We start from the raw sequence: 15133 nt of genomic DNA, 5'->3' as shown, positions 1-15133 counted from the left end.
AAAGAAAGAAAGAAAGAAAGAAAGAAAGAAAGAAAACATATTGAAAGTCTTATTGTAAAGATGTGATCAGTTGCTCTTTTTCCAGGGAGGAAACCAATTTGGCGTTCATGGATCGTTTTTGTGCTTTGTTAGGCTCTACACATTGTCCTTTTGTAGAGGACTGTGCAAAACAGTTTGCTGATATTGCTGTTAAAATGCATAATTCTGCAGGTCCTTGGTGGTCCAGTTCAGCTTTATTGTTATCGTTTAAAAGGTTGATATAACCAAGTTTCTGCAAAATGGTGCACTTGGAAGGTGACAGGAGACTGTGTATTTAAAAAGAACCCTTCAAGAATAATCTCAATACTGTATTTCAACATTGTACTTGTAACTGCTTAAGGACATTTTTGGGGGATTTCAGTGTTCCATACTATCAGAAAGTTGGAGGCGACTATGTACGTGAGCCCACCGCCCCTCTAGGTCACTGCTTCCATTGTTCTGCTGTTGATCTGCTCTTATCATTAAGAAGTTTCCCCTAATAGGAACATAAGCAGAGCCTGCTGGCCTATCTAGTCCAGTATCCTGTTCTCACAACGGCCAACCAGATGTGATGGGAAGCCATCAATCAGGACCTGAGTGCAGCAGCACTCTCTCCACTTGTGATTCTCAGAAACTCACATTACATACTGTGGGCATATCCCCCACACATTCAACCAGTGAAGGCTGGTCCATTAGGGCCAATGGAGCACTGCCCCATCAACCTTGGTCTGCCTTCAGACAGCTTACACTTGCTTCCCTTATTTCATACATCCAGCCCAGAGGTTGGCAATGGCTATCCACTTTAGTATCTCAAGTGTTGTCCTTGTTGAAATCAATGGGGTGGGGGGTAAAACTAGAATTTGTTGGCTCTGCATGTCATTGGCTGTGGGTTTACCTACAGTTGGCCTCTGTGCCTTCTGCCTCACCAGTTCCAATGGGCACCAGCCACCACTACATCCAATGCACATTTAAAGCATTGCAAACAATCCTAGGAACTGTAGTTTCCCCTCACACAGTCACAATTTCCAGGACCCTTAAACTATAGCTCCCAAGATTCTTGGGAGGAACTCACATGCTTTAAATGTATGGTGCGCTTTTGGGTTTGCTCCCAATGCATAGTGTGGACCTGCCCTGTGTTAATTCACACGTCACCAGGTACTAGGAAAATGGCTAAATTCCCTCAACCGTTATGTTGGTGGCATTTCAGGAAATCGGGGAAAGGCAAAAGAACCCAAAGAGAGAACAGTTCTCAAAGAACGAAAAACCCTAAGAGTTTTATTCTGTAGTGCTTTTTACTAACTTCATACTTTGTGGCTAAGCAATGCCATCATCCCCTGCTTCGCTTGAACGATTTGGTCCTGCTGGGTTCTGGGAAGGGCCAACATAACTGGAAAAAACTTTTTTTACATGGAAGATTAGGCTACATTTAATAGTAGATACTATCTATTGGTTATACATATAAAAAGACTTTACGAGTTAAAAACAGCTACCTTGATGCCACCCCATGACTGATTTGGCAAAAAGTCTACTGGACTGGGGACTCCTGGCTGGGCTGGATATCTTAGCAGGAAGTCAAGTTCTGTAGCGTTAATTTCTTTATTCATCAGAAGTATCTGCAACGACAAACCCACATGGCACTGCAGAAAGTTGCAAGGATTTCCTGAAGAAAAGGCTTTTGTTTGCAGGACACACACACACACACACACACACACACACACACACAATCCAGCGGGATACTACCCAAATGCATGAATGTTAGGACTGGTGCTAGAATTGCAGACATTTTGTACTTAATTCTTTCCTTTTGAACTTACATTTAAAGATGGACCTGAAATAACTAAAGCAAGTAATAACCTTTACAAATAAAAGCACCAGTATAACCTATGGGTGGGGAGGATTCCAGTTCGCTCCACATTTCAGAACAAACCTACTCACTTTGCCTCCTTAGGACCAATGTGCAGATTAGAACATATTCCGGATAATCAGCAAACCAATCTGTGCATTGGTCCATACTGTACTTGCAAGGTTGCCCAAGAGCTACGTTTCTCTTTCTTTAACATTTTACAGCTGCTTAGAGCAGCTCACGTCTCCTTCGTGGCCATGCAGCCAAAAATATATCTTTTTAAAATGCTCCCTGGAGCATTTTACTTCATACTGCATACAGGGGAATCCCCACTTAAGCAGGGGTTCTGCTCCTGGCCGCCGTGTGCATCATCAGGACACACACAAGTCCAGTCCAGTCCAGTCCACCCTGCCCCAGCCCATTCCATCTCCGTTCCACCCCACCCTCTTTCAGAGCCGAAAATGGCACACGTGTCAGCAGTCATGCACGACTCAAATGTGTGCAAGTGGGGAGTTGCATGTAGTCACTTTCTGGAGAACTGTGTGAAGAAAATGATGGCTGCCCCCATGTACCTATGGGGGAACTCTTTTCTTTTTCCGTACAAAAATATTCTGGTGGCCACAGAGGAGGTATTCGCTGCTCTAAGCAGCTGTAAAATATTAAAGAAAAAGAGAGGATATCAGGTAAGTACTTTAAACACACATACACCTGCGGGGAAGGGGGCAGGGAGAAGAGGGCAACATGGAGCTGGTTTTGTGAACACATGAAACTAGTACAGGACAGAAATAGATTGATCTGTCCATCCCTAGTTGTACACATAACTTGTATGTGGATTTGAGGGTCTAACTGTCCATACGACAAGTCACAGACATTTCTACTCTGTAGGTCAGTGGGTCCCAAACTTCTTCCCCATGGAGTGCTTGATAACTGATGGAAGTCTTGGAGGACCACTTAAGGATTTTTCTGCTTGCTGTAGCAACTGTAATGTGCTGTGCTAGATGCTGTATGATGCTCAGTTGTATTTTTACAGACACGGTTTGGGAACCCCTAATGCAAGTGATGAGCAGAACACCGCCACAGAGTGGGTGTGGCTCACCAATCATTACTGCAGAGGGTGCTACGAGGGAATAATCAATTTACCTGGAAAGTGACTTGGGCCGTGTAAATCAGTTTGTCACATTCAAATAGCCCCCGAGTTGTGTACTGGAACACAGAGCTGGTGATGCTATCAATAAGGTTGGCTACTCGCTCTTTTAGGTTTTCATCTGGCGAGGCTCTTGCAACAGCTTTCTGAAAGACAACACTGAATGCCTAGATGTAGAGAGAAAGAGAGAGACAGGGAGAAATGAATTACATGAGACACTACAATAATACTTCAAAACATTCCTGGCTTCAATAATACAATGCTCACTCCATCCAACCTTGGAAAGTATGGGCAAAACATTATCCATCAATGGGATTGAAAAAGTTGGCAGATAGCACAAGGAATCTCCCTCTTCATTGTCAATCTCTTTCAAAAGAAAAAGTTCCCCTTGCTTCCCTCCAATTGGACATGTGCAGGATATAAACTGAGATTCTGTGGGTGCAACTAGACAGGGTATGAGTGATATGCAATTTCAGGAACGCATATGCATGTCTCACGATGCCTTGGTCAGAATCTGAGCAACCCAATTTTCAGTTTTTTAAAAAAGTATTAGAGGTTTAATGTTGTGTCACACACTGCAGTCTGGAAGCAAGGAAGGTAAGGCAATATTAAAGAGGACCGGTCCAGTTTCTTCTTGCTGTACCTGCAACCTTTAGCTGTGCTTTTAAAAAAACAGAACTGCCACCACAGTGGGAAGAAGCAAGGCAGAGCAAGTCTCACACTATGGGAACCAGCCTGGAGTGACATTCCCACTCAAACCATATGGCAAATTCAGCTTGTGTCTTCAAAAAAATAGTTCTGGGATGAAAGTTTAGAATGGATCTTTTCCCTAAAATTGGGGTGGGGGTAGCAGCAAGTTTCTGCAAGTAACTGATGTTCTCAGAATTTTATCATAATGCTGCAGCAATGGGATAATTACTGGTTTGTTTGTTTTTTCCCTTTCTGTGCCATTCTTAAAGCCACATTCCTGTTTGTTCTCTTCTTGCCAATAGATCACCATCCCTGCTGTCACTGGAACTCATCTTCAGTTTTGCCCTAGCTCAGTTTTCTCCTTGGTCCCTCCCTTCTTGCCTTCACCCCACATTGTTTCACCACCCTGACCCATCTTCAGGCTCCCTATCCAATGAACACGCTGCCTCTTTCCCAACTTCATACAGCCTCTACTGTCCTTTGGTTCTGCCACAGCATTCTTTCCCATCAGTTTTGTATCTCTTGTTATTTTAGTCTCATAGCTGAAAATTTGAGGCAGGGGAAGCTAGCATTTTTTGGTCCAAGGGCCACATTTGCCCTTGGCCAATCCTCCAGGGGCTGTATGGCAGCAGTGGATGGGGCTTAAAGTGGATTGTCTTGCATTGTCTTGCATGCACACTCTCACATGCACAAAGCATCTGGCTCCTCACCTGTACAGGTCAACTGAGGGTGGGTGTTATTGTTCCCTCTCCACCCACCAAATGATCAGCCCAATCAGACTGCAGAGGGGGTGATTTGCATCCTCAACAGGGTACTGTTCTTTGCCCACCCAATCACAGTGTTTAATTTATGTTTGTCCCCATTGCCAAAACTGGTGGGATCTTGTTTGGTGTGTGTGCAGAAAATCTGCAGATCCAGTCTCCAAACATGAGCACATCACCTCTGATTTAAGGGGTGATTCAAGTTATATCTGAATGTTGTAACTTCATAATTTTTACATTGTAGACCAATTGAAACAAAATTTGTCAAATGTAAGCTTGTCTGTTTCTGGAAAATAATATGAGCATTTCATTAATGATTTCCAACTAAGACACACATTCTGTTTTTTCCATGTCTTTTTAAAAGATGTGCCACAGAACAGAATGCCTAGCCCAAACCAGATAAAGAAAGTAAATGAAGATATAAATATCTATAACACAAGGTTTTCAAAGACAAACAAAATATTCATTTTCCCTAGGCAACAGAAATGACACTTCTCTGAAAATGATTATCTGAAGGACACTGGCCTCCCCGGGGAAAATGCTCCTCTCATTATATCCTCTCTAGAGGAAACTCAGAAGATAAAGTCAAGTAAAAATCTCAAATAAAAAAATATTTCCTGCAGCCAAACCAATGGACACATGCTGTCCCAGGCCATAGGAACTGAATGTTTCATAAAGGCTAGAGTTGGGATTATTAGAAAGAGAAAAACAAATGAGAAAGAAACACTTGTAAGTCTTCATCACTTGAATAAGGGAAAAAATACTTTAGGAAAAATCACTGAATGTGCTTTCAGGTGGTAAATACTGGTCCTCAAGTTAAATTACAGCTGGAAAATAGTTGTTTCTTAGGATTTAAAGAGCCTCAGCAAGTAAAATACTACTAGTTTATAGCAACACAACGTCTAGACATGCAATATCACTATATTACTCACAGGATAGTTTTTTCCTTCATTGTTCTTAAAAGCTTTCTCTGAGTTATTGCAAAGGCCTACTTAATTCTCGTGGGGGGTTGATATGATAAATTTTGAAACCAATGTTTCAGCAATCTTCTGTAAAGCAGCCTTTATCTTTGATTCAGCAGATTTCTACAAGTACCTTCAAATCTACTGAATCAATTGATTCAAAGAGACTTCTTAACTAACCTATCACGTCCTGGAGACTGTAAAAGGTTTCCTCTTGGTATGATTTGCAGCTCAAAAAGGCACACAATCTGGGGCCAGGTTACTCCCCTCTCGAGTGCTACTTACATGACAGGAAAAGATGCGTGAGAACCTTCTTCAGTCCAAAGACCACATTCCCTGATGGGGAACCTTCTGGAGGCCAGGTGCTAGTAGTGAACAGGCCCAGAAGCAAAATATTTGACCCTGACATTCCAGGCATGTTAAAGTTAAAGGTTCTGCATGCACATCCAACCTCATCCAGCCAAACAAGGGGTATTCCAAGGACACCTTCCACTCAAGGAGGACACAGAACAGGGCTGGGACAGGTATGGCCAAGGGAGAGGAGAGGAGATGTAGCCTAGTGAGAGCCCAATGGGCCAGAAGGAGAGGCCTCAAAGGCTGCATCCAAACCCTGAAGTGAGATACCTCACCCTCTTTTTAATTTTTTTTAGAAGACTGCAGGAACACACAAGCCACGGAACAGTCTGGAAAGCACTTTTGAAAACAAAAAGTGAAATGCACAACATTTGAATATGCAAAAGATTGCACAGGCATGGGAAGGTTGCACATCTTGCCATCAACAGGCACCACCCTAGGATGTGTCAGTGACGTTCGTATAACCATCTTACACAGAAAACTGTCAGTGGTAAATGAGGTTCTTCTAGCTCAAGGGGAGAATCACATTTCATTAGCAATATGTAATGCAGCTTGATAGCAAGCTCTCTGCAACCTGAAGGGAAGACTGTGGATCTTTTGTAACCAAAGTGTCACACAGCACACACATTTCTTTCTTATTTTAAGTCCGTACAAGCTCTAGGACACAATGATCTGTAAAACGATTCTGTGTGGGATGTTGGCTATATGAAATGGGTGCATCAATAACTAGAAGATACTAAAATTGGTCTGTTACGGGCACATTGAGTAAAGTCATTGTATGGGCATGGCTTTTCTCAGTAAGTCTGTTCTCAGAAAGCACACACAACCTGTCACAGATCACACTGTCTTTACTTTACGGAATGCTGCTTCTGAAACAGAGATTTCTTTTGTAAGGCTGAATTATTTATTTAAATATTTTCATCCTGCCTTTCTACACCTAGGTATACCCGAGGCAGTCTTCAAAGCGAAAATGGCACAGCGTAATGAACTAAAATACAAGGTTAAAATATGGAGGTTAAAATAGGGTTATAGGGAGCATACAACGCGCTTGTTACAACAGCTCCACTCGATATTGGCCTGTTTCCAGAAACAATTCAAATGCTGGTTTTGACCTATAAAGCCCAATACAGCTTAGGTCCAGGCTATCTGAAAGACCATATTCCCTCATATGAACCTGTTCAGGTTTTGATACCATCAGGGGAGGTTCTCTCAGTTCCACCACCCTCACAGGAACGCTTGGTAGGGATATGAGAGAAGGCCTTCTCGGTGGCTGCTCCCAGACTTTGGAACTCCCTCCCTAGAGAAGCTAGACTGGCTCCTTCCTTGTTGTCCTTCCACCAGCAGGTGAAGAACTTATTCCAACAGTGTTTGGGGAAATGACTGCTTTTAATGAAAGAGCTGGTGCCGTGATGTTTTTATTGAAATTATCTGTGTGTTTTTAATAGATTATAGATAGATATGTTTGTTTTTAAATGAATTAAAACAAGCGTTTTTAGCTCTTATTTTATCTGTAAGCTGCCTTGAGTCCCTATTAGGGAAAATGGATGGTGCTGATGATGATTCTGAACAACAACAACAACCAGAAAATGGACCAGAAAACAGCAGAAGTTTTAAAAAAAACACCTGAAGGTCATAATATAAAGAGTTTTAGAGAAAACATTAAAAACAGGTAAAGGATTCACATGCTACCAAAATTTAGGTGCTGAAACCCAAATGCTTCTCCCTCTTGTTCAGAAGCAAAAAGCAAAGAAAGATATTGAGTGGGTTCATGGGGGAGGAAGCAATTCCTGAGATCTGTTGGTCTCTGGCTGCTTAGAGCTTTAAAGGTCAAAACCAGCAATCCTGTAGTACAAATGGTTAGCGGTTAAAGTACAGAGAAAGTAAAGAGCCACTGAAATCCAGCTGTCACTATATTTGAAAAGCAATGGGGTACTCCTACAATTTGACTCATAAGATTTAGCACAATTTAAACTGCCTGGGAAGTTGGAGGAAGTCCCCAAACACATAAATGCTGTACCTTCAGGGAAAACTGGTACATGGGATGGATGGTATTGAGGTCATTCATGATAAAGTACAGCAAGGAGGCACGAGCTGCTGCAGGACGGTAATGCTCCCTTGCCTCATTAATCTTTGTTTCTGTCACCTTCGACTCCTGGACCTAAAGGAAAGGAAAGGCAAATCCAGCCATGAAGATGTAAGACAACCACATTCGTTCGTGCAAACTTTGCTTCCATAGAGATGACATAAGCTCAGCTGATTGGTTTAGACATAACAACATGCCACGTGTATCAGGAGTGCCTCCTCTCTCCTCACCTGCCTGCTTCTTCTGGCACTGAAAAGCTCCAGTAATGTAAAATCCAAGGAATGAAGAGGAAAGGTGTTCAAATGTCATCTTACTTGCAACTTGGTCATCAAGAAACTTAAGGTGGTATCTGGCTGCACAACAAAACTCCCCCTCCCTCCCCACTCTCTCCTTTCATATGCACTCAGAGTTTCCCCCTGTTGGAAGTGTCAGGATGCAACTCACCTTGCACTGGAGGATGATTTGTCTATATGAAAAAGAAGAGAGAGAGGGTGGGGGAACTCTGAAGTTTCTTAGACTGTCCTTTCTGACCTAACCTGTACTGACCTTCCCAAAGATGCTAGGCTGATATTTAGGGTTGCTCACTTCCATTTCCTACGCCCTTCTTTATCCTCACCTTGGGAGAGCGGACATACTGGTATTTTGTGTCTCTCCTGCTGAGACGCAAGAGCATGCCTGCTATCAAGCTATCAAAAAAGTATTTCCTGTAGAATCTTTACTGTCAAGCAAGTATTTCCTGTAAACATAGTTTTCTTATTTTCCTAGAGTGTGATCATATCCAAGATAACCTCCAGAGCAGGTTTGGGGAGAGAGGAGAGGAACAGAAAGTTTTGCTGTGCGGCCAGAAGTCCTTGTAGTAATGGAATTCCTTTGCTGGATACTATCCTGATTTCCAACAGATTTCTTCATTCATTTGGAAGTTCCTCAGAAATGTATTCTTGTGAAATGTTTAAGATTTAAAAAAAAAAAAAAGCTTTGATACATTGAATCTGAATTCTGTAGCTGGTCTCCTTTGTAATGTTTTATTCTGAAACCTTTAAGATAATATTTAAGTTTGGTACAGCATGAGACTCTTCATCTCAAGGTCATGGGTACAAGCCTCAAGTTAGGCTAAGGATTCCTGCATTGCAGAGGTTAGACTAGATGATCCCCGTGGTCTCTTCCAAATCTATGATTCTATGTTGCTTTGAATGTATACTTTATATTTGACTTTCTTCAGTAATGTTTTATCCTAGATTGTGGTATTTGAGGTTTTAATTTAGGTTGTAAACCACTTTGAGATTTTTTTCTTTAAAATATAAAGCAGTATAGAAATGAAATGAATAATAATAATATTTTCCCACATCTTATAGTACAGAAGTGTACAAGGCCTTCTTACAAAATCACTTGGCAAGGAATTCCAAAAGAAGATTGATGATGCGCTAGCCTCTACAAACATACATCATGTATGTGTTTAGGAAGCACCCATACAAACAGCATGGGAACTTCTGTAGTCTGTACATAGATACAGCTTGGAATTATATGCTCCAATGGCTGCAGAAAGCTACTTGTATGTGAAGGATGCAACTGAAATTTGCAAAGCAAATTATGTGTGTCAGACGACTATCAAAGAGGATGGTTTTAAAAGACAGATTTTTTACCCAGGGGAGCCACATCAGTGCCAAACTGCTGGAATTCCTGCCAATTTAATCTGGACCACATAAACTTCAGTGGATCCTGTCATGCCGCCTCTGCTAAAATCCAAGTTTAATTGAGTTAATGTAATGCATGTTGAATTAACTGAAGTTAAATAAAAAGCCTTGGTATTAAACTGGAATGGTTTAAGGCATCTTATTATAGTGCTAAAGTTTTATGGTCTTTACATTGGATCCTGCTATTTGTACTTCACTTTGAATTGCCCATTTAATGCCCATCTATTCTGAAGCAGGAAGATTCCTAGACTTGACCAGAACCGAAGTATGTGTGGCCTCCTAATGATTTCTAGTCTCCAAGCAGAACAAGATGACCTAAGACACATTTTAAAAATTTTAATGAACTTCCTAGCTCTTAAGTCAAAATGCATACGCAGGGGTCGTTCCCTGCATATCCACCCAGACCCAGTTTGCATTTTTACCTTTTCTTCTATTTCTGCAGCTGTCTGTTTGGTGACTTCTAGATTTTCCACCAGAGCTGTATCCCCTAGGAAGTTCCCTGAGGCAGAAGAGAGGCGGGACAGCAAGTTGTCTTCCAAAGTTTTCAAAGTTATTTTGAATCCATTCTGCTGCTTTGTGAGATCAGACTGTGAAGAGTTGAGGCACAGACCCCCCACAAAACACAAAATACATTAATGCCTTGATTTCCACAGCAAGCATTTTCCTAACACCAGCAGCAGGGTATTTTTTCTGTAGACTTTTCTGCAAAACCACCCATTCTCTCTCTGTCTTTCTCTCTCTGTTTCTCTTGTTCCCACCCACCCACATAGAGGGGGGGGTGCAACACTGAATAACAACAACACACTTGTCTGGACAGAGAGATTCACGTGTAGAAACTTCCGACTTTTGTGCAGCAGGAATGTAGCATCCTGTACAAAGGTAAGAAGCACACTCATTCCTCTGCACACTTTTGCCACTGGCATGTGGCCTCTGGAAGGTTGTACATGAGGCAGCACAGTCCTCGGGCCAAAAAAGTCCCAAACCAAATCATAATATCATATACTGGCCCAGCTTTTTACTGTGATTCATATTTTAAATTTACAAGCTGCCTTGTCAAGATTATAACAATTTTATATCCTTGATAGATTTTCAGTGGACAAGCCATGAAGATGCCACCATAAAATTTATAAGAAGTCTGAATATTAAACAACAAATAAGGTCACATTTTTCAACAAGAAACTCCCCCCCCCCCATTCAAGGAAGCGTTTGACTCTGGATATTTGTCGGATTTTTTTAAGGGCCTTTGTTCAGAGAAGTCTAAGAAGGATGCTTTTATATAAGTACGCTATACTCTAAGCAACTTGATAACCAACCCCCTCAATATGTTCTGCTACTATTTTTACCTAGCAGTTAATTAAGTGTGTGATTCATAACTATTTAGGTATATGGTTCACAGATATTAAAACCAATGGGAATTTGTTTACAACTGGACTACATATTATGGCCACCACAGGGAGGCTACCCAAAATACCTGCTCAACACCATTGGGTTGAAACATATACCGATTGCCACTATTATATGCATAATTTTCATGCCATCTCCAGACATTTTAAGGGGACATGCCTGTGGCATGGAAACTCTCCCAGCAAAGGGAGCAATCTGTGAAGCAAATTTATTTATTTTGTTCATTTAGGTATTTTTATATTGCCCTTCACCCTACAGTCACCAGGTGCTGTGCAACGTATTAAAACACACTGACACATATCTCTGAAACCAATTTAAATATCAATACAATGTAAACAGCACATAACAAAAGAGCTCTCAGCTTGCATCTCCCCTCACTTCCAAAAGCTTGATGTAAAAGGTATGTCTTCACCTTCTTTCTAAAAGCATTTAAATTTCCTCAGTGGGCAGAACATTCCACAGTTTTGGCTCTGCCACTGAAAGAAAACCTTACTGGGTAGCCCAGGAGAAGTCTGAGCCCCAGATCTGCAGAACCCTGAATTATTATTATTTTGAATTTTTTTTGTGGGCTGCAGTGCTGGCCACGCCTAGCAAGAGTGCTGTTCTCCAGTTGGAAGTACAATAGCAGATATTATTCAGTGTGCAATCTAGAGGTAACTTCTGTTGTCAGTAAGTCAACTAACCAAGGGTTGTGGTGGGGGGTGGAGAGGTGCTGCACAGCAACCAAGGAAGCTGCCATTATCTTCATTGAGATTACTGCAGAATGCACTGGCAGCCTAGCTGCAAGGCAGCTTTCTTTTGGATGTTTAGTTGCATGCCGCCATGCAAGGCCTTTCAAAGAGACAAAAGCTCTCTGTTCCTTCCTGATGAAGCTATATTCTGCTTCATTCGGTGAACTTTTGCCAGGTTTTTCTCCCTGGACTCTGTCTACTTTATTCAAGTGTCTTGTATGTAAGCCACCCTGGGAGACTTTTTGGCTGAGCAGCAGGGAACAAATGCTCTAAATAAATATATGAAGTGCCTCTGCAAACAGTGCCCTCCCACCAGCTGTCTGGCTGCTGTTGGGGTTGAAGGAGGAAAGGCCACAACTGCCACCAACACACCAAACACTGTGTAGTGGAATGAGGAGCACCAACAGACAGAGGGCATTGAGATTGACTAGTGGCCTTTTTCAATGAGTGAATGAGCATGAGTAGAGGGACCGTTCAGATTTTGCAGCCAGCACAGATGCTGTTTGCAATGGAGACAGGCCAGCCTGCATAGGGCAGCTGCTGGGAGGGGGAAAGAGGCCAGAGGCAGGTCAAGGAAGGCCTCTGCAGTGCCTCAATGCTGCTTGAGGGGAGAGGTGAAATGAGGCCAGGTTGTGAAAGGCCTCTGCAGTGCTGTCACTTCACATGGGAGCAGGACAGGGAGAAGAGGTCAAGAAAAAATGGCAATGCCCTCAGAATGTGGTCTAAAGAATGGAGAAAATTCAAAAGTTATCTTAAGGACTATTATAAACTTGATGAATGTTAGAGTGTCGTGGTTTTTAGGAATAAAGGGATACAGTGATATAAGGTCAGATCACAGAGATAACTAAGATGACAGAAGTTGGAAAGTAACAATTGGGAGTTGCTATAAAATTATGGACATTAGGATGCAGAAAGGGGAGGTATGGGGGAGTCTCAGAAAAGAGGTTTATGAAAAAATGTTATGAAATTATACGTGTTTGTATGTCTTTTTAAGTGTTTGTTTTTTTAAAATTATGTAAAATCAATAAAAATTTTATATATATAAAAAAAAAGAATGTGGTCTGGGCCAAAACAGCCACACTGTCTGTTACTGCTAGCTGCCTGGTCATTGAAGAAAACCCACAGGAAAATAGTCTCTCACCTCCTACGATGTTGCTCCCTCAAGTTGGGGGGGGGTTCCACCCAGAAGAGAGTCTCTACTTCCTCACATCAGAAAGAAAACTATATGCATAGCCACCAGCCAGCTGCATCCCATTTCAATGCCTAACTCTTACTCCTTTCTCACCCTTTCTCCTCCTGGTTTCCTGCTGTTCACTGCCGCCTCCCTCCATCTCCAGGCATATTTCTCTTCTTGACCCTTCTGCCAACCCCCCCCCCCCACTTTCTCTTCTGGCCTACTACGAAGGAAGCACATGCATGCATGCATGCCACTGCATTTGAGTGGGGAGCAAGAAGAGAAAGTATATGTGCTAGCCTGTGGAATACGTGTTTATTTTGTCTTTGGCTTCCAATTGGGTGTCATGAACAGCGGGAAGTACATTTTAACTGTACAAAATTCATTTTGTAGAGGAAGGCTCAATGGGAAAAGGTTTCATTTTAGGCTTGCAGCCAGCTTGCAACTTACCTTTAGTTCTTCCAGGTCAGGCCTCTCCATACTGACAACTGCTGCCAGCAACTGGTCTTCGAGGCCATCCCGAGTCACGGTGAAGTTGATGAGGGTGCACTGTGCCTGCATTTCTGGCTGGTAATGGGGGTTTGCAAGCTTGGTGTGGAGAATCAGTCGGAAATTGGGGTTGAACTCACACTCTTTATCTCCAATTTTAATGCACCTGAAAGGAAAACAAGAGTCCTCATCTATCTTCAACGTCTCTCCCACAAGTTGCATATATATACGTATAAGGTTGTGGGAATGGGTTTTTCCTAAGTCATCGTGTGACAATGCTATTCTTGACCTTTAGGTGAAATAAACAGAAGTGCCAAATTGAAGTGGAACGCCTATTTTAAAGCAACGCTATATCACTATGAAATGAAAGGTATTCAGTAGTATGAAGATAAGAATGCACTGTACCTCTCAGAATTAAAAAGCATGACTTTTTCAATAAGGTGTGCAGGACACCTCAAGGACTTCTGTCACACAAGCCACTTCGTACATGGTGGCCGTGGCATAGTTGTCACCATAAATGGCTTTATGATCAGGACTCCACAAGAATATACTTTAATGGCTAGGCACATAGACTGGTGTCATGGCTTGTAACATCTCCACTTCAGTGACAGAGGAATGTTGTGGAAGGACCAGAGGAAATAAACCAAGAACAGAAAAGACAGGAGTGTAGCAAAAGAAAAAGGAGGAATGACAGCTGAATATCAGAATGAAGAAGCTTGTCAAATAAGAGCATTTTTCATTACTTTAATATAAAAGGATTTGTTTGCTTTTTTATTCTTCTATCAAGTCCATGAGGCTTTGCTTTATTTGACTTGCCTCTTCTAATTAAGAGCACAGCAAACCACATCTGAGTCTTCTACGTGTGACTGCTGTTATTTTTATTATTCTATGGCGATCACTTTCCCAATACTCACTGGACCTAATAATAAAACAAATATTTAAAATAGAACCCCATGATATAAAAGTAATGGCCTGCTGGATTATTTTTTTCTTATCACTCAGGACACCATTTTTCAAAAGCTGCTGCAACAAAAGTGTTTTAAAAGATGCCTCCAAACTTGACTATGAGACACCATCTCCTGGGGGAGGGGGCACACCCCATCACTGTTGTACCATTACTGAGAAGGTCCACCTAACTCAACCTTTACGATATTTTGGTTCCTGAAATTTGGGCTTGGAGAATAATTTCCCCTAGTGGCCTTGAGGAAAGTTCACCAGAACTTGCACACATATCGCCCACAGAATCGACAGCAGCTCCTGTCAGACAACACACAAGCTTTCCCGCCATCCAGAACTTGACAACCGCAGATGAGGAGCCTTCTGATTCACCACCATCTTACCTTCCTTTTTTTATTGTCTCACGGCCAAGCAATGGACCTAGAACTGGGTCAACAGATTCTTCCAAGTTCTCAATCAGAACAACTTCACCAGCGGCAAGAGCCTGCTCTATCATATCCAGATACCTAGGAAAGATGGTACCAGGGTGACATATGCAGCAATAACCCACACAGATTTTTAAAGCAAGGAACATTTGCCTTCATAAGGGAAAGAGTGGGAGAAGCAGAGTAAACTCGGGGGTTTAAATATGTTAATACTGGTTATATGGCGGCGGGGGAGGGGCATTGAGAGTAAAAGAAAGCGAACAAAGTGTCTGTACTATGTATGCATGATTATGCTGGTCCAGCAGCATGGGGTAGCGTTTCACTTGCTAAAAGGAAAGCATGTTAGAGGCACAAAGTTTAATTAAATTCATAGGATCCACAGAGTGATCAGCACCTGTAAGCAAAAC

The 15133-nt window shown here is 42.1% G+C and overlaps 1 protein-coding gene across 1 annotated transcript in view; it reads right to left on the bottom strand.

The window, feature by feature from the left end:
* Positions 1-15133, bottom strand: part of DNAH9 (dynein axonemal heavy chain 9) — a gene marked incomplete at its 5' end in the record, with an annotated part of 196859 nt that overhangs the window by 59036 nt on the left and 122690 nt on the right. Inside the window, 6 exons of the mRNA XM_081183892.1 lie at positions 1509-1631; positions 3002-3172; positions 7790-7930; positions 9969-10133; positions 13306-13510; positions 14685-14807. Of these exons, the coding sequence (XP_081040018.1) occupies positions 1509-1631; positions 3002-3172; positions 7790-7930; positions 9969-10133; positions 13306-13510; positions 14685-14807 (928 nt within the window). The remainder of the gene's footprint in view (positions 1-1508; positions 1632-3001; positions 3173-7789; positions 7931-9968; positions 10134-13305; positions 13511-14684; positions 14808-15133) is intronic.

This window comes from Podarcis bocagei (genome assembly GCF_964188305.1).
Source record: "Podarcis bocagei genome assembly, chromosome: 2".
Lineage (NCBI taxonomy): Eukaryota > Metazoa > Chordata > Lepidosauria > Squamata > Lacertidae > Podarcis > Podarcis bocagei.
Note: the sequence above shows the minus strand (reverse complement) of the source record. Positions and strands in the feature narration are given on the sequence as shown.